Genomic DNA, 15495 nt, shown 5'->3' with positions numbered 1-15495 from the left:
ATACAGCTAGCCTGGATACCAGCCTGAACTCCGCCCACAAAATTTTTGGTGTGGGAGATTCAGTCTGGAGTCGAGCTAGTTGGGAGGGTTTAAACGGCCCCGAAAAGGGATCTGACCATTCAAATTGCAAGGGCGGGCTTTATACGTTGATGGACAGACATAGATAGAATACCGGTATACATCGAACAAAGATGGCGCCGTCTCGGGAGCTTAGTGGGACATATTTGATATGATTTAAGGTATCTACACGACTTTTTTTATGTCTACATTGACTCGGTTAGTTGTGTATACGCAACACCAATGTTGCCTAGGATTGTAGGTCTTAACTTATGCACTCTAGACCATTATTGAAAGGTTATGCTAGCAGCGTAGACAAAAAAAACATTAGAACTAATGGTAGCTTCTAGCCTTGAGTGCTAATTAAGTAACGTGAGCAGGCATATCTCAACAGATATTGACAGCGCATTCATTTTGAAAGAGGAACAGAGAAACGCGATCAAGGCATTTGTCGATTGAAAAGATGTTTTTGCCGTCCTTCCTACGGGATCAGGTAAAAGTTTAATCTATCAGATGGTAATAATACTACGTTGCTCTGATTGGTTCTAGGTATCCAATTCAGCGAAGAGGAATTTTCTTTCCTGGTTCGTTGAAACACGCCCCATAATCACAGCCCAGTGGTCCGGTCTCAGACTCATATTCTGACTAGAATTATGAGTATGACATCGTCAGGCTAAAATACAGCAGTACTGTGCTAAATAATTGGTTATATAATGGGTCATCAGAGATGGTTAATTGGACACCGTTGTTCGTGCCGGTGGTCCGGCTCTGCCTCAGTGGACCCATTCAGAAAGTTCTGGTTCTGGAACAGTGTGGCCAGAGCAGGGGCCGGAGGCCTGGCATCGCTTGAGTCACGAAAGCCCCGTAGCTGAAGACGCGACCGGACAAGAGCGAGCGTGCAGGACGGAGTGACATGCTACAATGTTAACTCTTCTCCTGTGTGCAGGCCTCCTGTTTGACGTCACGGACATGGAGTGAATTTGTGCCCCGTGACGGGGGAATCTGATATAATTTGTGACCGGGTCGCGTCCCGATCATCACTCAGCCTTCAGAGCCTCCTTAATAGTCCTTGAGAGACGATAGGTCCTGTCTGTCAGCGGACAGAAGGGTGCATTGAGACAGGTACCACATTCCACAGGTGATCTGCAAGGGCACAAGACAGAGGAAGGATAGATAGAACAGACAGACATGTAACAGAATAAGGACAGTCTGCATTTGGAATTGCATAATATTTAGTTAAGTGGTTAGTTATGCCTGCTGGGCAATGTAATTAGTCTACAATGAAGACTCTCTAGTTGTCCAGTTGTCCAGGTCCCCCGCCCCGCCCCCCCCCCCCCCCCCCCCCCTTGAGATCTGCCAGTGGGTCAGTGGGGACAGCTGCTGAGGGGGGTATTAAGGGCAGTTAGTCACAGTGATGGAGTGGATTAGTTCGGCCTGGCAAGGTCACCCCGGTTAATCTACAGAGGGAAGTTTTGGATCAGAAGCCAGTGGATCCAGCAATTAGCATTCTGCACAAAGTGCAGACAGCAGCACAAAGCAGTGGACACGCACCCACACACACTCACTCACTCTCTCTCACTCTCTCACTCTCTCACACCCACACACACTCACTCACTCTCTCTCACTCTCTCACTCTCTCACACACACGCACACACACACACTCACTCACTCTCTCTCACCCTCTCACTCTCTCACACACACGCACACACACACACTCACTCTCTCTCACTCACACACACATGCACTCACTCTTGCTCTTTTTCTCTCACTCACTCTCGCACACACACTTACTCACACACACACTCTCTCTCACTTTCACACACTCACTCTCTCTCTTACTCTCACACACACACACTCACTCTCTCTCTCTCTCTCGCTCTCACACACACACACGCACTCTCTTTCTTTCACAGACACACACACACACACACACACTCTCACACACACACGCACTCTCTCCCTCACACACACACTTTGTCTGTCTCTCTCTCTCTCTCTCTTGTAGACACACACACACATACACTCACTCACACACTCTCTCTCTCTCTCTCTCTCACACAGACATAAACACACACACACACACACACACACACACACACACACACACAAACACTGACTCTCTCTCTCACACACACACACACACACACACATACACACACACACTCTCTCTCTCTCGAACACACAAACACATATACACACACACACAAAGCCCCGCTTGCTGGGTGTGTGCAGACACCATGATAAAAGTCAGCTTACTCTGATGGCCATGTCACAGCTAAGGTGGCCAGGTGTCCTGCATTGCATCATTGTCAGAAATAAGAACACATGGAAGCACTAACCTGGCTCATACAACTTTAAAAACAAATTTAAAGGCTGGCTTTCATCCAATGGCTGAGAAGAGAGCATTGAAGGCATTCATCAAGAGGCTGTGGGGGCTGTCAGTCAGCCTGTGCAGACTTTGGGCCGGTGAACTCTGTTATGTAACAAAAAAAAACACAAACAGTCAGATGGTAAAAAGCTACCAGGCAACATCACGGTGAGCTGTGGAGTTGACTACAAGACAAAGTGTTGACAAGCCGAAAGGCATAATACAAAGTTTTTCAGTAACTCTCAGTGTTGGTAACATGTTACACATTGTCCCACACAAACTTACTACTTGTCCCACATTTGGTCTCTTTGTATCTGGTGGTCACTCCAGTCAGGGCTGCAGTCTGACAGTCTGCTTTGCCAACACTGCCCCCACTGGTGGAAATGACAAACGACAATGAGATGAGTGTTTTTTTTCCCCCTCTCCAACCACCTGCTGCTCCATCATGACATTACAGTAAGTGTCCACAACCACATGCAAGCATTAGCCTGTGAAATTTGTGATGATTGCTTTAACATGCGTACGGTTTTCTGTTCAACAGCAGGTAGGCTCTCAGGAATGCCTCTCATCCGTTCACTCCTGCCAAACCATAAAACCTGGCATTCAGGAAAATAAACGTGTCGACTGAGGTGTCAGTTCGCCTGGTCTGACTGCACTGTAGCTTTATACGTTGGATTCACATTGCTTTCATCATCACTAAATTAAGAGTCGCAAGTGTCCTCTTCAAAGGGCCAGGTTAAGAACACAATGGGCCCTGGGGCTACATCAAATCATCAAATCATCAAATCGTTAAATCAAAGGGCCATCCAGGAAATGCACCTATTTGCAACCACAATGAAAAGACACCATCATCATGACTATGCCATCTTTGACACAACACATGCACACCTCTTGTTGGGCTCCTACTAATGAACTCACACAGTACTTCACAGCATGCCAACCCGATTTCCCTTTTGTTTGTTAATAAAGAAATATTTGCAGACTGACACGCATGCCTCTTATTTCAGATTGATGGAAGGCTTTGCCGACGACTTGTCAGATAGAACACGTTGGATAGTTTGACAGGTAGGACAGCCAATTTTTCAGTCTGAGAGAATTCTCTATTCTGACATGCAGCGATTGATACCTGACACCACAGAGATCAGATTTTGTATTTGTATTTGTATCGTGGTGTTATCAATTCCCAATACCAAGTAAGAGTACAGAGAAGTGGGCATTTACATTGATCCAATAAAAGCCAACTTCTTCTCTCAACCAGGGCCCTGCCAGCCTGTGCTTAAGCCCTGCCTAGCCCCACTGTAGGTTATCTAGCCCTGCCTCTTTAACGCTTTTTTGTAAGCTCTCCAAACCTTTGTTTTTACTTGTGAGTTTTCAATGCAGTACAAAAGCTGTTTGTTTCAATACACTGAAGTTGAGACATATTTGTTCTAGTCTAAGGTCTTGAGAATTACAAATTACTGTTTGTATGCCACTGCTGTATGGCTGATCAGCTATTAATGCACTTCAGCAAGCTTTTGGTACGAAAACAATTAGGTCATCTGCAAATCAGTTGTTGCAAATTTTGACATGTTGTAAACGTAGATATGGGATAACTTCCACTTATCTTTACTGTATTTAGAAATACATCTCAGATATTAATAGTAGTTGGTGGTTTTCAGTCATGACTTGGCTGGAAAATGAGTTTGGGCTGTTATGGGCTTAGACGTGTTGCAGGTGACTAAGTCAGATGATTAAGTATTTCAGTGGGGTAGTCATTTATATTTTAAGTTAGACATTTTTAATTTATTATTACCGTTGGTGGAAATGTGCCAAATATGATTTTAATTCATGATGTATAATCTATTCTATGGAATAAGCCATTGTGAGCTGAATGTATTTCACCTTTCAACTGCTGTTACTGGTCAATGTCACCGAAGAAACACCAGCCTTCGTGGAACGTTGTATGGAACAGAACACGACCATAAATAAACACGGCGGTAGACCACAGTTGGCTACGGTGGACACACTGTGGAGATAGCAGATGTGAACACACACATGGGCGTGTGAGGTCAGCTCTTGGAAACCAGACAGGAAATACCCAGGCTGCTACATCCTCTCAAATGGACATGGCAGCCTATTTCAGACGAAACCGACAGTTTTGATGCAGAGTAGATATAGAGCTTCTGTCATGAATGAGATGGGCTGTCTTATGCCCTGTGCTGAGTAAGTGTCAAGTCAAGTCAAGTCAGTTTTACTGCAAGTCTGTATTTCTTCATAAACATGGGAATAAAATCACCTTTCTTGAGGACCACAGTGCGACGTAGAACATTAGAACAGAACATACAAATAACATATGATATTATATGATATAGTGGGTGGTGACTGGGCGGATGGCTGAACCAGCATGCCTTGCCCTTGGCACTGCTGCCATGGGGATATATATGGAATACTGGCGCCATCTGAGATGCCTCGTTCCTGTTCCTCCTCTTTCACATTGCCTTGATGTTTGGAATGATATTTTTGCTCCAGTGGTTCAGTTTCGCTTCCACCGACAGCACAGCGCTGACCTATTTTGTCCACCTTTCCACTCTGATACTTTCCAGGGAAAAGAGAAACAGGGAAGTGGTGGCGTAAAAGACCCATTACAAGCTATGTGAGTCGGAAAAGAAGCGGTTCTCTTTATTTCTGGAGCTTGCGTTTGCAGAGTCAATGATGGCGTGAAAGAGAGAGATGGAGGGAGGAAGTGTGACACACCAAGGGAGAGAAGTCATTGACAGAGAGAGAGAGAGAGAGAGAGAGCGGCTACGTGATAAAGTGCAGGGAGACATTTCTTAATTCCAGTTCAGTCTCGGTTCTCTGGCTTCCCCTCCCTTGTCACGTCTCTCTTTTTCTTCAGTGTGTCGTGATGAGAAAGAGCAACAAAGGGCAAAGTGTTACGTTTCTGTGATGAGAAGTGTGGAGGGGTTTAATCAATGGGGGCCATAGGCTCCCTCTTTGGAGCCTGCACGTGAGGCTGGACACCACAGCCTGGCCTCTGTGTGTGTGTGTGTGTGTGTGTGTGTGTGTGTGTGTGTGTGTGTGTGTGTGTGTGTGTGTGTGTGTGTGTGTCTGTGTGTGTGTTTGTGTGTGTGTGTGAGAGAGAGAGAGAGAAAGAGATAGAGAGAGACTGGATGCATGCGTGCGTGTTTGTTTCCCCCTTTAAAGTATCTCCACACAAGCCGTCCAGGCACACAGACACTGCCATTGATTTGATGGTCCGTCTATCTTTAAACACAATGGAATCGCAAAGTCACATGCGTTCAAAGGCTCTGTGGAACGGCGTGCCGATGCCAAGCCTCAGTGGCCCAGCGACAATCAGCTCCTTTATGTCTGTCATCAGCAGCCCAGGGGAAGATCAGGCCCCAGGCCCATTCAGCAGCACAAAGCGTTTCACAAAAAGTACCGCTCAGGCAAATAATGCTCCGCTCTCTTTTCTCAAAAAGTCCCGCTCCGGCAAATAATGCTCCTCTCTCCCATCCCACAGAGGCCTGCTCCATATTCCAGCTTCGCACCAGAGTCATTGTTAGTTTCAGGAGTTTGGGGTGTTCAAAGAAAAGTCCTTAAAAGTCAATTTATTAATGTCCATGAACATCCTTGATGGCACTAAATTATCCCCGCGGTAGCCCCATGGTTACTGACATTTTGTGTAGACACTGAATGATAAGAATCATAAGCATTTCTTAAAAGCAGGTTTCCATGAATTCAGAAAGCAAAGTTACAGTAACTGAAAATAATTGGGAGCCTTGAATGTTTGCAAAAAAAATCACCTGTCAGTCTGTCAAAAGTGTGTAGTTTGCTCACCTGTGTGCTCAGAGTGCCCGGATTATATTCGCCAGCTACATTAACAAACAAAAAAAAAAATGCAAAAAAGTTTCTTTTTTGGCAATCAATGAATTCACTGACCCTGAAAGGTTGACCCCATTTTGAGTATGCTAGATGAAGTACGTAGGTAGGTAAGGAAGTAGGTAAGTAGGTAGACTTTTTTGAACAGGCATTAATAGTAGATATCCAAGTAAAGAGGAGACACATCTCTGCCTCTCACAATGCTGAGCGAAGCACGTGGAGTATGGCTGAAATGAGCTCTTTCTCAGATTGGGCAAGTCTTTGGCTCTGAGAGGGAACCGCTGCCCCCTGTGGGCCTGTGCAATCACAGGCCCACAGGGGACCCTTTTTCATTTCACAACTTGCTTAATTATGTAATCCACAAGTTTCAGGAGGGATGACAAGGGGTGAGGAGAAGAAACACATGACCTTTGACCCCTGCTGCTGCTGCAACGCCTCTAGCGCTGGCTAGAGTTAGCTCTGCTTCCTGGAGGGAGCTGAGGTGGGCTAAATGGAAAAATGTGTCTGCGCAGGGTTCCCCTTTTAAGCCTCCATGAGAGGACAGAGGGAACATCTGCGGACGATTGTCCGTGGGGGCAGAGGTGCCTCGGTACAGTCTGGCCTCCAGCTTTACGGTGTAGTAAAGGCTCAGACTCTCTCGGCAGGGCTACTCAGCCTGAGGGGGTGTGCTGGGGGGCCAGGGGGTCATCGGTGGTGAAGGTAGACGGCTATGGTATGGTGAAGTGTGGGTGGCTATGGTGTGGGGTGGTGTAAGCGGCTATGGTATGGTTTGGTGTGGTGAAGGATGGTGGCTATGGTATGGTGTAGGTGGCTATGGTATGGTTTGGTGGTATGGTTTGGTTTGGTGAAGGTAGGCAGCTATAGTATGGTGTGGTGTGGTGAAGGTAGGCGGCTATATTATGGTCTGGTGTAGGCAGCTATGGTATGGTGTGGTGAAGGTAGGCGACTATGATAAGGTGTGGTGTTTGTCACATCAACGTACAGCCACGGGAAGGTGCAGGGCTGCATCTGCGCAGTCACCTCATGATGTCACTTCCTGTTGAGATCAGAGGTCTCACTCTGATGGTGTGCAAACTGAGGGGCAGGATGGAGGAGAAAAAAAAGTCATCAACGTCTCGCTAGTCAGTGTGTGACTGAGAGTCTGTGCTGTGAGTGTGTGTCTCTGGACTCCCCAGATGTGTGTCTCTGGACTCCCCAGCTGTGTTCACTTTGGGAGTTTATTTCAGTGTAAAGCAGGGGAAGGCAGAAACCTGGAAAGCCAATGAAAAATACCATTTCTGGGAGGCAAGTCTGGGAGCCTGAACCAGCCAGAGGCACTTTGTTCAAGAGTGCATCTTTAGAGCATCTTGAGGTTGCCTGTGAGAGTCTAAACACATACACACACACAGACACACACACACACACACACACACGCACGCATGCACGCACACATGCATACACACACACAGAAACCTAGCGTCCGGATGCCCATGGGCATTGGCGATGTATATCTAAGAGTACAGCAAGTCCCAGGCTAGCTGGTCCCTGCCGGGTGGAGTCAGGCGTGAGTGATCTCAGCTGGCAGAGTGCGGCTGACCTCCGATGACCCCCGGCTGACCCTTAAGCGGGCCGTGGGAAAGACGTGGGTGGACATGGGCCGCTTTCCCCTGGGGCCACTCAGGGCGGTGGGCCAACGAGAGGCCTCTCAACCGGACCCCAGCGCTCACACTCTCACTCTCTTCAGCTACCTCTCTTCCTCTCTCTCTCTCGCTACCTCTTTATGTCTCTCACGCTCTCTTTCTCTCCTTCTCCCTCTCTCCCTGCACCTCTGTTTCTCTGTCGACCTTTTGCACTACCTCCATTTCTCTCTCACTCTCTCGCTCTACCTCAGGGGCTACCTGCTCTTAATTGATGATGGACTGAAGGTCTAATTATTATCTTCCATCCTTACCACCTTCAACTGCCACTTACGTAAAAAGAACCTCAGGACTTGTCTGCCAAACCTGGTCTGGGATTCTCTATGGTGCACAATGTTGGGCGAAGATCTCTACATCTCCTCCTGGAATCTGCCGTGTCAGACCTTTCAAAACCCAAATACGAAATGGCCATGCTTATGAGTCCTCCTTCTGCATTCTGCTTTTGATGTTGATTGCTGAAGAGCTCCTTGATGTGTGTCTATTATAGTCGCTCGTTTTTACAAACCAGAGAGACCTCACACACTGCTGTTCAGTTCATCTGCTTGTTAGAGAGTGAATGACAATAAAGTAATTTAAGATGACGAAGAGAGAAGCATGATAAATATTACACTGTCCCTCATTCAAGCATCAAATCCTTGTTACAAAGGCCGAATGGTGTGTTAAAGGCAGTCATCAAAGCAAAAGCTTGTACATGGGAAGAAAAATGTCTGACTATTGTTCAAAGATTAAATTAGGAACTCATTAATGGTGTTCATCTTCCCTCAGTAGTCTCCAGGCTGCTTGGGCTTTAAACAACCCCTTGCTCAGCAGTGAAGTCAGATGTGGAGGTTACTGTAGGGCACCACTCTTCTGCAGCACTGCGATCTTGACCACTCCCCAACAGACGTCTCTGGGCAGCATCACAGCTCCAGTCAGTCACTAGGGGTGGTAGAAAGCCAGGCTTCAATCTTACAAACAGACCGGGAGGGGGGATAGAAGAGACACAAATCCCTTGAATCAGGATTTCACTTAATGTCTTCCCAGCATGTTTTCCGAGGCTACTTACACGGCCTTGACTGACCTTGTGTCTCCATAGCTACATTGATCCATTTAGCAGCCATTTTCCCAATGTGATTTACACTAGAGGTAAGGCCCACATTTAAACAGTACATGAGCTTCCAAAGAATCAAACCCCATTATCTTGGTGTTCTCAGACCCAAAGGTCTACCAGTTGGACCATGGCAATGCAGATTGGCCTAAATATTACACCTTTAATGTGACTGTGTTTCTTTTAGCAGTACAGTGTGTATGGTATGGAGGACTTTTGCGACATTACTTTAATTATATGTTTTAATCTATTCATCAATATCCATCAATCATCATCAAATCCATAAATATATTGTCCAATAAACACATCAATAATTAAATACATCAATGAATCTTTCAATTTATTGGTACTTAACTTATTTCAATTTATATTTCAGGATTGATTGGCACATTCAATGAAGGATATATTTGGAGATTTATTGAAGGATAAATTGAAAATTTGTTAGATAATATTAAATAAGGTAGATCTTAGATGTCTTCCAAAAAGCATCTGTGGAACACTGAAGCTGTGTTATTTTACTAACACATCCACATCCCATTACAAGACACAGTGCTGAAATTCAGTCAGATTTGCCACATTCATCATGTTGGCCCTGATCAGGCTTCATCAGAATCCTTAAAAGGTGCAGCCATTCGAAATTATCATTCAAATTCTGTGAAATGCTCCTCTGTGTCTGTTCTTTGTGTGCGTTCAAAAAGAAACTCTGCACACACGCCTTCATCTCTGGGTTGCCTTCCTCTGTCCTCCCTTCGTGTTGCAGCTCCTTCCCTCTTTGAGCGAGGGCACTATTGGTCACCCTGACATGAATTAGTCAATTTAATCTTATCAGTGTTTTGACTGTTGGATCCGTGATAAGCAGTGGACGATAATCCCCTTGATGTGAACTTCTACACCAAATGTGATACACTGGCAACACAGCTGAAGTGAACACGCGCCTAAAGCATGACTGCAATTACTTTACAGTCCGTGTGAACAAATGCGTGAACATTATCTACATGAAAATGTAATCTGATACACACGTCATACAAAAGCTTGAGCCGTCCCCTGGTCTACAGTGCTGATAAAACACATAGACTGTTTTGCCGCCAAATCTGTGCAGAGAAAAAACTATTCTATGCAGAACAGTTGACCTCTCTGCCTGAGGACAGGAGTGCAAATCTGAATACATTAAGTGATATTATTCGTACGTGCAGCATGCAAGGTGATAACCGTCCATGGCATACTGTACTGCCACCCAGTGGTGACCAGATGCACTAAAGGGCAAATCGGTGCTCTTCAAAGGAGCCAGAGCTAAAAGAAGTGTGCCAAGTTGTTAAGTAAACTATAAATTCCAGTTCAGCCCTGCCTCTTATCACAGGTCTCTCCTTCAGGCTTCGTTTTTGAGACAGTAAAAGCTTTGCTGTGACATAACATCAATTATAAGTGGGTAAAGTTAGAACATATTGTAATTTGAGTTAAGGCAGTACTTTGTGCACAATACATTTTGAAAGAACAAAGCAACATTCTCAAACACAAGAGCACTGGCACTTTCTTTTATTGTTTCATATCAGACATTAGAAGGAATTATAAAAAATCAAAACTGTGCATAATAAAAGTGCAAAAATCTTCAGGGGCAGAATTTTGTTCCTGAAAAGTCAAGTACATTTTCCCATCTTTTTAGGCGTAGCACAAATAAGATTCCTTGTGAAGGAAACAAAATTGGAATCTGTTTCTTTCTCAGGTGAAAAAGTGATGCTCTCCTTTCGGTTGGCTGTGCTTCAACGACGACATTCTGTACTTCCTCCGGACGTTGGGATATCTTCCCGCTCCTTCGGTTAGCTTGTGGTGTGTGACTGGATAGACATACCACATGACCACTCCGGAGGGGTTGATGGAGACCGTAAAGGGCGTAGTGTGTGATGGCAGAGACAACACCTCCCCAGTGAACACATCATACACCTGCAACAGAACACACACACACACATTACTTAGAAAATAGCTCAAGTTACATGTTACCAGACACAGAGTCCACTGACTAAAAGCTCAGTCCAGTCATTTTCATATCAACAGGACAATCACTTCAGCCCAAACAGACGATCTCCACTGACAATCAACAGCAAATCAACTTATAAATCCATAACAACGGCCCCTCTTCTGCATGCAATAGGATCCTTAAACACTGATGGTAAATATGCATCAGAGGTGGAACGGTATGTATAAAGAAGAGGAGATGGATAAGGATGAGCTGTACAGACATCATAGAGGCCTGCGGTGTAGTTGAGTCTGTCCAGGCTGCTCTGGTAGCGATAGGGCATGTCTGTGCGACGGCTGAAGAACACCAGAGCACTGGCCGAGTTAGTCAGAGGACGCCAGAACACCTCGATACGACTCTTCTCCTGATGTATGAGAGAGAGAGAGAGAGAAGAGAAGAGAATGAGAAGATTCATGGAAGCAGTCAGATAAAGAGACACAAAAGGAACAAGAGAAAAAGGGACATAGGCAGACTAGTCGTCTGCTTCCTGCTGCCCATTCCCACCTCCCAATAGCACTAACTCTAAGTTATACTACACATTGCATCACACACACACACTTTGACTGCATGCCTACCTACACATTTCTCTGCTAAGGTCTACTATTGCAATCAGCTCATTCTATTCATAGGAGCCCTATGAGTACATGAAGATCCTCAATATGTTGAGTATGCTGGCATTACACTCTTACCTTAGCATCTCCCTTTCTATACTCTGCAACCAGCATGTGTGCCTGATGTACCCGATGCCTCATGCATGCCAATATGTTAGAAGTATTTGTTTGATTCTATGTCTGAAAAACGTGTTTTTCCTTGCCACTATGGCCTTGTGCTTGCTAAGGGGTTTCAGGCCTTGAGCTCTGTAAAGTGCTTTGAGATAATATATTGTATAAATGGAGCTATATAAATTAATAAAATGTAATTGAAAATGTAGCATTCACAGCTTCAAATTAAGAGGATAAAATGTAGCATTTATAGCTTCAAATTAAGAGGATCAAATGTAGCATTCATAGCTTCAAATTAAGAGGATTTAAAGATCTATGTGCTTGGAGCCGAGCAAAAACAAGCAAACAGAAATGTCTCACCCTTGCATAGAACTACAACTACTCTGTAAATAAACATAAGTTCTGCTGGCCATAATCACATTATCTTTGCAAATGCATAAGGGGCTTTCAGGTGAGATTACCTGAAGCAGGCGTCTGCCCTGGATACCTAAGGGGTCCTGGCTGATGGCTATGATGGCCTTGTTCTGCAGAATATTCCGGGCCTCGCTGGTCAGCGTCCGCAGGTCGTTTGACATGATTAGCGGGGCAGCCATGATGGTCCAAAGAGCCATCTGAGAACGGGATTGGTCAGGGCTGAGGCCAAAGTTGCCAATGATCAGCTGAGGACGAGATGAGACGAGACAAGTTCATCAGCCATACTCACTTACTTAGTATTAAGTATACTGAACAGAAGAGAGAGGAGGAGAGGAGAACCAGAAGAGATGAGAGGAAGAGAATGAAAGGAGGAAAGGAAACAAGGAGAGAAAAAGAGGAAGAAAGAGTATCAGTGTAGAAAGGGAGAGAGGATAACGGCAAAGGAAAACAAACAAAACAAAAAAGACAAATTCCTTGTATGTGAAAACCGCCTTGGCAATAAAACAATTTCTGATTCTAATCAGAACCAACCATGTCGGGGTCGTTCCAGTGTCCTGGTCCGGCCACAGGCTGCAGCTGGTTCTGGTTGCTGAAGAACCAGTCGGCAATGCTGAGCACACTCGTCCACGAGTCCTGAACGTCGTCGTAGTTACGCCACAGGTTGCAGATTTCCCCAAGGAGTGTGTAGTTAATCTAACAATGGGAGGATAAATTGAGGAAGAGTTCACAGCAGCAAGAGTTCAACTGGCCCCATCTCTGCATCTTGATTACTCAGATACGCAGCACTGTATTCTAATCGAGTTTAAGATTCTGGATGCTAGAACTTAAGCTTAAAACATAACAGCTGGTGTTTTATGAGTCTAATGGTAAATTCACATCAACCTGGTAGTGGCTTACATTTGGAGGAAGTCCCCCTTGATAGGCTGGCCAGCTGCATGAGTAACCAATGTAGCGTCCTGTTGCATTCAGAGCCTTTGACATGAGTGGGTACCCTGAATTAAATGCAATAAATACAATGTATCAACCAAATTGTAATAAAATTATTCAAAAATAGTAATCACAAATTATGTTAATACGAATTTGAGTGAAATACACATCTTTGTTAAATTTGTCAACCTGGGGATCATAAAATATTTCCAACATGAACTCTGACCTTTCTCTTGTTCCTTTGGGCTTGAGTAGCAGCCGTCAAATTTCAGGAAGTCCACTTTCCAGTCAGCAAAAGTCTGTGCGTCAGTCTCAATCTTGTCGAGGGTGGTGCCAGGGTAGCCCCCACAGGTGTGTGTGCCAAAATCGGCATAGATGCCCAGCTTAAGCTCCCGCTCATGGAGGTACCGCGCCAGCTTGGCAATCCCTCCTGGAAACCTACAAAATACCACAAAACCAGGAAGAGACGCCGGAAAGTCAGGCAAGTGACAAACACAAGGCTACAGTCCAAACCCCTCATTCCCTCTCCTTAAAAAGACAAAACACCAATAAAGTTATATTTCTGGGCCACATTGAGATCACATTCAACATTAGCAACTCATCTTTCTACCTGAACGTGGAAGAATGGCAGACAGTACTCATACAAAACTGGAGTATTTACATCAGATATAAACATAAACCAGAAAGGTCCAAGTTTAGCTAATGTAATGAAAGCTACGGATCTTAGGCTGGATGTTGGAAGCCTAGTCTATGGGGCTAAGAGATAACGCAAGCCAGCATTGAAGTTAGTGAGTATGCGATTAACTTTCAGAAAGTGCTGCTTAACTACTTAAGACATAATTAACACAAAGCGTCCGCTGGAAGGCTAGCCTACGCATTAGTCTCCTCTATTTCAGGTGTAACTCAGTCCACCCATTTAACATATCTTGGTAAAAAGGTCGAAAATATGATAATTTAGCCTAAACCAAATATCTTAAAGTGACAACACACCATTAATCAGTACATCACACAGCATCATGCTGGCGTAATATATTAATTATTCTAAGAGATTCACATTATTATTAATAAATATAACTATTATAATATTCCGCCAAGGGAACCCAAATGACCAGCAGCAGCCCTGACCACAATCTTAACGTCCTCCCAAAAAGTGAAAGTATGACTGACTCCTCTTTAAAACTCTTACAAACCATGTTACTAACACCACTACACTAATGTAGCAATGTGCAATATCTCACTCCTAGATCATATTTCTATCCTTGGTCACAATGCCACGTGACGCATAGCCTGGAGAGTCACCTGTGTGGATCGGGCTGCAGTCGGCCATCTTTGTCCCGCTGCATGGAGGTCCAGCAGTCGTCGATCATGACATGGTCGTAGCCCAGCTCTCTCCAGCCGTCCTCCGCCAGCCTGTCGGCCATGTCCATGAAGAGAGCCTCACTGGGAACACACACACACAGATGAGAGGGGACCAACTGACTCAATGCCTAAAGAGTTAGGTTAACATTTGCAGATACACTGGGTATCTGTGGGTAGGGGTGTAAACAAACTCGAAGACTTTTATTTACACTCAAGGCATACATCAACATGATCATGCCGTAATGCCCATCAGCTGACAATATCAATACGTTGAATCCAAATTAAGTTGAGAAGAGCTGATTTTTTTACATATCCCACAACAACTACTGAACCATTATTGCCTGTGATGCTCTCCCCATGCCTCAGTGATCTATCTCTGTATACCTGATGCAGTTCTTGGGGTCATTTTCACAGTCCACATTACAGCGGAAGCGCTCCCAGGCCATCCAGCCCATAGGAGGGGTCCTCATCAACCCATTATCCAGTGCTGAGGTGGCTGCAGCGAATGCCAGCAAGAAAATCCCAGGTGAGACTTTCATCTCTGTTGGGGGGAAACAGCTTTATGTCAGTGTGCCATAACTTCACGTTATTCATGTTTCACATGGATAACATTTGTACAAACCAGGCTAAGTAAACAGCTTAACCGTCATCAGCAAATCTCAATAGAGACTTAAGAATGTATAACCCAAACTGTGGTGTACGTCATAAACTACATTACACAAGGTGGGCTACCGTATATTGGCATCACAACACGTCAGCTAGTAGGCTACGGCCAAGGTGCACTCGGAAAAACCCAAACAACTAGTGCGTGCATGACATTACAGAAGACACACAGGACAAGCTTGTATCCTGTTACTTTTGTAGTCACACAGACGGAAACTCGACTTTGACACTTACCTCCTTACCTGAGCGCCTCGTATTTTTCCGGTCTGGTCAGCATGCACTTCAATCACATGACTTATTTTCGGTGGTCACATGATCACAACTGGGAAGTGCAGATTTTCAGTACTACA

General features: G+C 45.0%; 1 protein-coding gene across 1 annotated transcript; it reads right to left on the bottom strand.

Moving 5' to 3' along the window:
- Positions 1 to 10567: 10567 nt before the first annotated feature.
- Positions 10568 to 15409, bottom strand: LOC308381076 (alpha-N-acetylgalactosaminidase-like). Its single transcript, XM_080858586.1, has 9 exons — positions 15380 to 15409; positions 14867 to 15023; positions 14423 to 14563; positions 13350 to 13561; positions 13094 to 13188; positions 12728 to 12889; positions 12244 to 12441; positions 11284 to 11424; positions 10568 to 10987 (listed from the first exon to the last, which is right to left on the bottom strand). Exons 2-9 carry the CDS (start codon positions 15019 to 15021, stop codon positions 10766 to 10768), a joined length of 1326 nt encoding a protein of 441 aa, XP_080714712.1. The 5' UTR covers positions 15022 to 15023; positions 15380 to 15409; the 3' UTR covers positions 10568 to 10765.
- Between the last annotated feature and the right edge of the window lie 86 nt (positions 15410 to 15495).

This window comes from Sprattus sprattus (assembly GCF_963457725.1).
Source record: "Sprattus sprattus genome assembly, chromosome: 19".
NCBI classification, from domain to species: domain Eukaryota; kingdom Metazoa; phylum Chordata; class Actinopteri; order Clupeiformes; family Clupeidae; genus Sprattus; species Sprattus sprattus.
This window is presented reverse-complemented; position numbering and strand designations above follow the sequence as displayed.